Genomic DNA, 9,543 nt, shown 5'->3' on the forward strand with positions numbered 1-9,543 from the left:
CGTCTTTGCCCTGCATCCAAATCAGCAAGAGGCATTATCGGAGTTCAAGGACAATGCATCCAGACAAAAGCACCCAAGGAGGGTGCAAAGCAGAGCTGGTGAAGGAAGCGGCAAGGGGAGATTTCTGAGGGCCGGATAGAGAGGCCTGGAGGGCCACATTTTGCCCCAAGGCCTGGGGTTCCCCAACCCTGTGCCGGCTCTCCTGTCATAATGGGGGCTGCTCTGTGCACTGTCTGAGTCCACCCGTATTCCATGGATCTTTGCAATATAATAGCATTAATCATTAAAATAAATACGTTAAAATGGATATATTGAATGTCATATGTGAAAAATGTATCATTTAAGGGTAAATCTGGAAACCATGGAAGTGGCAGATGGGATAAAGTCAATGAATAAAGTAATTTATGGTCTATGTTAAAATCTATAAAGTTTTTTTGGTGGGGTGGGGGGGATCAATAAATAAAATGTAAAAGAAAAAAAGACCCAAAAAGGCAGTGGAGGGGGATCGATTTGGAAGCATTGCTTATGGATATTTTTATCTTGTCCTATCGGTAAGCTGTATGTTTACGTAAATGTTTGTGTATGTTAAATGAACTGTTAATTGTTGATTACTTCTTACTAGTGTTATGCTGCAGTAATGTTATATGTCTTACAATGTATTGTGGCTGTACTACTATTTTTGCGTGCATTGCTTGGAGCATAGATTTACTTGCGGAAAACGCAATATATGAGTAAATTTATAGAATGGGGCAAGCACTGCCCCACCGACCTCACTCTGCCCTCCGCCATCTGCCTGCCTTTTTTACTTTTAGCAGTGTCCAGTGGCTGTCACTGCCATCCTCAGTGTTGCCTTTATAGAATTCAACAGACAAGGAGGGTGGGATGGAACTAGACTTGAGCTGGTTCTGCCTGCCTTAGGCGCTGTCTCCGCTTCCTGTTGGACTCCCTGCTTTCCACCCCATCAGTCCAAATGGGCAGCACTGCAAACAGCCTGGTGGAGAGGATCCCACCCTCTCTCCCTCTTAGCCTTTTCGGCCTCCATGTTTCCTCTCTCGCACACACGCCCATATCTAACTCCCCTTTTATCGCTTCCAGGAGGAACACATCTGTGGACGAGAACTACGAATGGGACTCTGAGTTCGCCCTGGAGTCTGACCTGCTGGATGCGCTGCAGCTTTATCGGAGTGGGAACCCCAAAAGGCCGGTCTCCACCATCGCGGCACAGGAGTTGGAGAAGCAGAGTAAGCATGGGGGGGGGGGTTGTGGGGAAGGAGGTCGCAGATGAACAGAAGCAGAAATATATATATATATTTTTATGTAACGTTAAGTAGATGTGTGCATTATTTCAGACAAAAACGGCAGAACAGGCTTTTGAATTTAGCTCGTCTTGGTTCAGAATTTGAATATGGGGCAGGTTGTTATGGGCTGGAATCTTAATATCAGCCTCCCTCTGCTGCCACAGACACCAAGCCATAGGAAATGTGTCCTCCTTTCATGGTGGCTCATCAGAGCCCATAGGAAGGCTTATGCTAAGTATGCAGAGACATACAACATGCATTACCAGGCCGCCTCAGCACCCCAACCTTCATTAAAGCACAGCCAGGTTACTAGGCCTCAGTGTCCAGAAGGAGAGATTTATGTCAAGAGTGAGTGATTTGTGGACAGCTGCCCCATGTGGCAAACCACTGAACTGCAGGTGGCAGCTTCTCTGATGTCCCTCTGGCTCTGGACTGACCACTGAATCCTCTTGGACAGGAAAGGAGTACAGTGGTACCTCTGATTACGAACTTAATTCGTTCCAGAGATTTGTTCTTAACCTGAAACCGTTCTTAACCTGAGGTACCACTTTAGCTAATTGGGCCTCCCGCTACCACCTGTACACGATTTCTGTTCTCATCCTGAGGTAAAGTTCTTAACTCAAGGTCCTTCCTACTTCTGGGTTAGTGGAGTCTGTCACCTGAAGTGTTTGTAACCTGAGATACCACTGTATTATCCACACACCATACATTTAAATCACACATCTTCCCCAATAGAATCCTGTCAACTGTGGGGGCAGGGTTTCAGCATGGTGGGAATTGCACCTCAGTGAGGGGTAAACTACAGTTCCCAGAATTCTTAGTAGGAAGCCAGGTGCTTTACTAGTTCCCAGAATTCTTAGTAGGAAGCCAGGTGCTTTACATATTGTCAGCAAAGACTGGCACCATCTTTGCAGGGTTTCAGGGGGTGGTTATTCCCAGCCCTACCTGGAGATGCTTCTGCATGCAAAGCAGGTCTTCTGCCACTGAGCTACAGCCCTTCTCCATTAACAGAGTAGGAACATAGGAAGCTGCCTTCCGCTGAGTCAAGCCCATTGGTCCATCTAGCTGGCAGCACCTGTCCAAAATCTCAGCCCAGCCCTGCCATATATCCGTCCCGCTGGGAGAGAGCTTGTTCTTGCCTTGCACCCTCTGACCACTCTCCCACCCCCTCCTTTCCGCAGGCTCAAAGACCTCCAGCGAAAGCAGCAGCTCGCCCTCGAACTCCCAGTCAGTGGGTGCCTTAGATGGGTCCAGCTCCCCGGTGCCCTTGCCCAGCCCTGAGGAGCGCTGTGCCGCCCTGCGCGAAGAATTTCTGGCTTACCGCCGGCGCCGGGAGGCCACTCAGCAACGCCGCCAGAAGCTGGGCTCTGGCCGGAAGCCAGGGGACGAGCGGTTCGAGCAGGCCACCTTGCTGTGAGGGGCCCCCAACAGCCTAAGCTGGCCACGTTGCCCCCCGACACGACACGCCGTGAGGGGGACGGTGTCTCCATTTTGACCACGCTCCTGTCAAGAGACGGTGCCCTCTAGAGCTAACCAAGGGAACTGCGTCCTGCGTGGAACAGCTACTGGCTCCAAAGACATGAAGGGGAAGCCTTGAGGCTGACGTAGGGAGGGGAGGAACACTGGACCTTCTTAACCCTGCTGGGAGACGATATGTTAAAGCTACTGGTGTTTTGATTTGTTTTAAAGCTGATGCTGGGGTGGGGTGGAATTTGGGGGGGGGTGCTGTTTTGTAAAACGGGACTTTGAAAAGAAAAAAAACAAATTGAACTGAGTCTGGTGTCGTGTCAGTTGTAGAAACTGGAACTGCGCAAAATGCTAGGGCACAAGATAAGCTTGATGAACCTCATGGAGACAGTTTGAGCCAAGGCAGGGAAAAATGGTGACTCAAGAGGTTATGGGCACCTTCAGAAAAGGCCAAAGCACTGGGGGGCTTTTTAGCTTAGAGAAGAAGATCCCTGATCGATGAGATCAAAGGAGGCCCACCTGTTATCCCATATCCTGTTCTCACAGAGGCCAATCACATGACTATCGAAAGGCTGAAAGCAGGGCTCTGAGCAGAACAGCAACACTTTCCCTACGTTAACGTGGAGAAGAGGGTGGAGCTGCCTTTGCCATCCCGGTGCCCTCTGGACATTTGGGCTACAGCTCCCATCGGTCCCAGAAAGGTAGAATAGAGGTTTATAAAATTTCAAGGCATGTGGGGAGGAGTGTTACCTGTTATTGATTCAACTGGCAGCAGGTTCAGGGCAGACACCTCCCCACACAGACCCATGCAATTAGCACTTATCCCAAGGGATAGTTAGGCTGTGGAACTCGCTGCCACATTGTATTGTCACTAGTTTAAAAAGCATTCTACAAGTTGAAAGGGGCCCTGCCAATGCAGGCAAAATCAGTGCCTCGAGTTACAGGTCATCAGCCTCATTGCTCCTTCTGTTTCCGGTGCTCAGAGGTGAGTGTCGAACCGTTATGTAGCCAAGACTGCACCATGCAAGCACAGGAGGGCAAGCTTAAAGGAGCCCCAAGGTTGACAGAAGTACAGGGAAAAAGGGGGGGGGGAAATCCCCAAGGAGGTTGGGCTGGAAGTCGCCAAAAATAGCCCAACGAGGACTGAGCCTGCTCAATTGCCATGGAATGCTGTTATGGGAAGGAACAGAAAACCAGGATGTGGAGGAGGAATAGAATGGAGTAGCATGGCTGGCTGCCTGGACCACTAAACTGCAGCACTCCATGCTGCAACAATTTGTTGCGAGACCCAGAAGTCCTCTCCCCCCTCCCCCGCCACTCCATTACACTGCATGTGAGGGTGCCCAATTTAAGCTGGAGAGAGAAAAATGTTTCCTTGACATTCAATATGTGTATCTTCGGAAATAAATCCATTTCACCAGTGCTCTTGCAAAACAAATAGCCACAGAAAGGGCTGCCCACCATGTTGTTCTTATCTCCCCATTGCCCCATATCTGCTTTAACCTTGGATAGGAGGGGAGCCGTCAACTGTTCCCTATGCAAAGCAGCAGCAGGATGACCCGTCCTCCAAGGGGAGGCTGCCTGGTCTCTGCACAACTCACAGCTCCTTTCATTCAGAGAGGGACACCTAGAATAGCAAAGTGCATGGAAGTGCAACAGGTAGGCCAGGTCGTTCTGAACCTTCGGTGTTCTAAAAGGGAAACTTCATTGACGTCAGCAGCATTGCGTTCAAGCAGCAGTTCAATACTTTGCTCATCAGGGTCAATTTGGGCGGCGTGTTGGGAGGAACCAGGGCTTTAAAATAACCTCAAAGGGATCCCAGTGATACTCAGTTGTCCAAAAACCACAAAAAAAAGAAACCTGGAACCAGTCCTGCGCATTACCGTCTAGAAGCGCCTCTGTGGCCTAACCTTACCATAATAGTCTTTGAGCAAACAGATCCGGATGCATGCTCACTGACCAGGTCTTCAGGAAGCGACTTTGAATGTTGACGCCTGTCTCCAAAGCAGAGAACTGTGATGCGCTGCCTAGGGTCGAGTTACATCCGGTTTCGCGAAGCTACTTGGAGTGTTGAACAAGCAAGGAAGAAAAGCAAGAAACAGAAGGAAAAAAAAACCACTAGGAGGTCTTTCAGAAGAATGAACTAGTTGGGCAGTCCAGATCGCTTGAGAGATTGCTCATGGGCTGGATGCAACATACATACACGCCCCAAGCACAGAGAGCGCCAAAAGGGCCGCCTTCCTGGTGGGCCCTTCCCCAATCAGATTCCGCATCCCGGTTCCCCGCAATTACAGTTGTTGAGCTTCTGTTCAGAGTGGCTTCCCCACAGACCATCCAGGGTTAAAAAGGAGGTTGATGACCCTGCGCTGAAAAAATCCTCCCGAGCTTCCTTTTTTCCCAAATTTGGCCTTTCTCTTGCAAGTCACATGGCCCCAAGGGGCTGAATTCTAGGGAAGAGTCCCTGCAGGAACGCAGTTGGAGGGAAGGGCAGCAGCAGGCACAGTAATGCAAGCAGGAAGGAGCAGGGAGGCAGACGATTGTGTGCGCAGGGCGTTCTGCTTATGATGAATCAAGGGAGCAAGCCGGCGAATTATTCCAAGGCAGCTAGGGATGGGCAAATCTCTCCCATTCTGGTTTCCTTTCCATTTCTTCTTACATTGTTAATTCCAGCCCTCCACAATTCTACATCAGTTTGCAAATTCTTTTTCAAGTCCCCATGAAAATTTGTCAGCATTGTGAGAATCTCTAAAATGCACATTTTGCATGCATTATACACATTTTAGCAAGCGATCCTTGTGCATTCGCTGTGTTTTTGTACACATTTCAACCAGTACATGCATTTTTGCACCCATTACTTGGTTGGAAAACACTGCAAAATTCAGAAAAGTGAATTTCAAAGCACAGCCGCGTTTCAGTTTGCATGTTGTTTAAGGAAGCGGATAGTAGGTAGATTTGCCTTTAAACTCAAAACAGAATCAAATCTCTCTCCTATCCCAGCTTCTAGACAGCCTGCTTTTGGGGGGCATTCAGCCTGATTTGCTTGTGGGGAGGTCAGACAACAGCTGCATTAAGTCATCGCCACCCCTCACTTTGTCACTTTCCTTATTGCAAAAAGTCTGATTTCAAGAGGGAACATGGTTTGTTGTGCAAGAGCGCAAAAGGATTTTTAATTGTGCAACCTGAATTTGCTGGTATGGTTGAATTTCATGTGAAAATGGTGACAGCCTTGAAAGCCCCTAGCACTAGTGTTGCTGCCCAGTAAGGGAAACCTTAAGTTGATAAATCATATTGCAGTTGATTGCTCAGATCTGCATTAGTTAGCATCGCCTTAGGCAATGTGGCACCCTGCGGATGTTATTAGACTCCAACTCCCATCAGCTCCATGCAGGACAGCCAATCAAGTTGTTTTGTTTCCAATCAGTTCACAGAATATTGCAGCCCTGTTGAACACCGTTTATTTGTTTGTTGCATTTATATCCCAACTTTTTCTCCAAGGAGCTGAAGATAGTGCACATGATATCCTCATTTAATCCCTGCAACAGCCCCGTGAGGTTGCTTAAGCTGAGAAAGAAGTTCACCCTGTGAGCTTCACAGACCAATGGGGATTTGAACCCTGGTCTCCCAGGTCTTAGCCTGACACTCTAACTGCTACACCACACTGGCTCTGTTCCTCAGCTGTTCTGTTAACTGTTCTTTCATACTGTAATAACCAGCAACTTGCCTGGGCCAGATGCGAACAAGGCGACTTTGTCCAGGCTCTGAGAGGTTCCCCAAATTATTTCTATCAAGGTAGGATTTAAAAAACACCACGAACATAGGAAGGAGCATAGCTCAGTGGCAGAACATCTGCGTTAGATGCAGAAGGTCCTAGGTCAATCCCTGGCATCTCCAGGTAGGACTGGGAAGGCGCTGCTGCCAGTCAGTGTGCATAATGGACCAATGTTCTGACTCCAGAATACGGCTCCTTTGTTCACCTTCTGTTGGGGTTTAGGCTCTAGCACAGGGATAGGGAACCTGCGGGCCTCCCAATGTTGTTGGGTTTGAACTCCCATCATCCCTCCCCACTCGCTGTGCTGGCTGAGGATGATGGGCATTGGAGTCCAGCAACATCTGGGGGGCATCAAGTTCCGTGTGGTGGCTTCTGGGCTGCATCAATAGGAGTATAGCATCTAGATCAAGGGAAGTAATAGTGCCACTGTATTCTGCTCTGGTCAGACCTCACCTGGAGTACTGTGTCCAGTTCTGGGCACCACAGTTCAAAAAGGACACTGACAAACTGGAACGTGTCCAGAGGAGGGCAACCAAAATGGTCAAAGGCCTGGAAACGATGCCTTATGAGGAACGGCTAAGGGAGCTGGGCATGTTTAGCCTGGAGAAGAGGAGGTTAAGGGGTGATATGATAGCCATGTTCAAATATATAAAAGGATGTCACATAGAGGAGGGAGAAAGGTTGTTTTCTGCTGCTCCAGAGAAGCGGACATGGAACAATGGTTCCAAACTACAAGAAAGAAGATTCCACCTAAACATTAGGAAGAACTTCCTGACAGTAAGAGCTGTTCGACAGTGGAATTTGCTGCCAAGGAGTGTGGTGGAGTCTCCTTCTTTGGAGGTCTTTAAGCAGAGGCTTGACAACCATATGTCAGGAGTGCTCTGATGGTGTTTCCTGCTTGGCAAGGGGTTGGACTCGATGGCCCTTGTGGTCTCTTCCAACTCTATGATTCTATGATTCAAGCCAACAAACCTGGGAGTCCTCAGTTCAATGCTCACCTCTGCCGCAGACTCACTAAACAGCCACAGGCAAGTCACTTTCTTCCAGCTTCCCATTGCCATCTGTTGTATGGGCAGGGAGAGCTTGCAGGTGCATCTAACCTTTCTAATCCCCCCCACCATCATGCAAGCACCACCCTTCAGTTAAAAAGCAACAACAGACTGCTTTCCCTTGACTACGAAAACAGCTTTTGTTTTCCAACATGGGAATGCACAACCCAAGATTCAGAAATTCCCTTACTGAGAAATGCTGGATTCTAGAGCTGGCTGACCACCTATAGATATTTTGAACCTGCCTTATGCTCAGTCACATTGCTGGTCCATAAAGCCCAGACTGGTAACAGGAGGCCTCAGGCAGGGAAAGCTTTTTCCCAGAACCTGCTAGCTACCTGATCCTTCTAACCAGGCTGGGACATTCTGCATGCCAAGCACCTGCTTTGCCACAGAGCCATGATATGCCCTTTCTTGGAAGGCAAGGGAGGGGCCGTAGCCCAGTATAAGAACCCAGTGTTTTTAATTGTTTTAAATAGGTTTGTCACAGAATCATCAAATTGTAGTTACCCCAACCCTCTTGCAATGCAGGAAATCTTTTGCCCAATGTGGGCTTGAACCCACAACCCCGAGATTAAGAGTCTCATGCTCTACCGACTAAGCTGCTATCCCGTACATCTGCTTTGGGTGCAGAAGGCCCCAGGATCAAACCCCAAGGACATCTCCAGTTATAGCAGGGGAAAGAACCCTGCCTGAAACTCGGAGAAGTGCTGCCAGTCAGTGTTGGCAATGCTCAGTTAGATGGACCAAGGGTTGGAGTCTGCATAAGGCCGCTTCCCATATTTCTACAAATATGTCCCCACTTTCCCCCTGATGTCTGAGACCTCTTGCCACCAAAGGGGGGGGGGGAATAATGCCCTGAGTAGACCAAGAAGCCATCCCTTCTCAGCACCCCAACCATCTCTTTGGAGACTTGCAGGGGGGGCGCCTGCCTGTGCAGCCTTGAGGACTAGCAACGTGATGTTTTGTTTAAATGAGCTAGCGTGTGCATTTCAGGATGCCAAATTCTGCAAGTGCCGGGAAGGGATGGGGGAACAAGCATGTCCCTGCCCATAGCAGCAACTACACACACACACTTTTCTCTCTCTGCTTCATCCAGCCAAGCAGTATTAAGAGTTCAAGGACCCATTCCCAGACAGGCAAACGCACAAGGTGTGAAACAAGGGCCAGTGAGGGGCGCGGTCTGGGGGGAGTTCCCAGGGCGAGTTGGAGAGGCCTGGGTGCACCCCACTTTATAAGACAGATAAAAACCCAATCTAGCCTCGTTATCTAATTCGGGGCCCTAGTAGCTTTCACCCAATGGTAAGTACCGACTGAGCGCAATAGGGTTCGCTAAGTGCGCTTACTTGAGAGTAAGCGCCACTGAAATTAAACTTTATATAGGAGCTAGTCCTCATGGAACTGATTCTGGTTAAGTTCCAGTAGCCTGAACTTGCGCAGCCGGGAGAAGGTCCCGCTTCATGGCATCTGCTCAGGAGTAAGCATGCATGGGAACGCAGCCGTCCAGAGACAGGGCTGGCTGCCTCGGCAAATTTTCCTTGGATCGGAATCAGCTCCATTGAACGCACCCGAGAACTTGTCTAGGATCGAGCTCTGCCGCTGCAAAACCCCACCCGCATTCACCGCAGCCTACTCGCGAACAAGCACGGGTGTGCGAGGTGCAGATCTCTGGAAGTCCGCGAGGTATGTAATGAGTGTGTGATTCTGTGCTTGGTGCACGTTTACTCGGGAATAAGCCCCGTTTGAACTTCGGGTTGTTATTTTCACTCCGGACTTAAGACAGGCTTGCAACTGGGAGGGGAGCACGTTGCAAGCAGAACACCACTTACTCGCGAATAAACCGGCAGCCTCCCCGGGACTGTCCCACCGCGAGCGAATTACTTGCAAGGAAGTCCTCCCAAACTGAAATCAAGTAGCGCTTCACTCCCCAAAGCGGGGGTCCTTAGGGCGCCAGTGGATC

The 9,543-nt window shown here is 49.4% G+C and overlaps 1 protein-coding gene across 6 annotated transcripts in view; it reads left to right on the forward strand.

Moving 5' to 3' along the window:
* The window catches only part of IGSF9 (immunoglobulin superfamily member 9), a 69,958-nt gene extending 66,886 nt beyond the window's left edge, over positions 1 to 3,072 (forward strand). For all 6 annotated transcript variants that reach the window (XM_083591742.1, XM_083591743.1, XM_083591741.1 and 3 more), the window contains exons 20-21: positions 1,096 to 1,241; positions 2,480 to 3,072. In XM_083591742.1, coding sequence (XP_083447868.1) covers positions 1,096 to 1,241; positions 2,480 to 2,715 — 382 coding nt within the window. In that variant the 3' untranslated portion in view covers positions 2,716 to 3,072. The remainder of the gene's footprint in view (positions 1 to 1,095; positions 1,242 to 2,479) is intronic.
* The last annotated feature ends 6,471 nt before the right edge of the window (positions 3,073 to 9,543 follow it).

The sequence above is a fragment of the Podarcis filfolensis genome, assembly GCF_964270895.1.
Source record: "Podarcis filfolensis genome assembly, chromosome: 16".
Classification (NCBI taxonomy): domain Eukaryota; kingdom Metazoa; phylum Chordata; class Lepidosauria; order Squamata; family Lacertidae; genus Podarcis; species Podarcis filfolensis.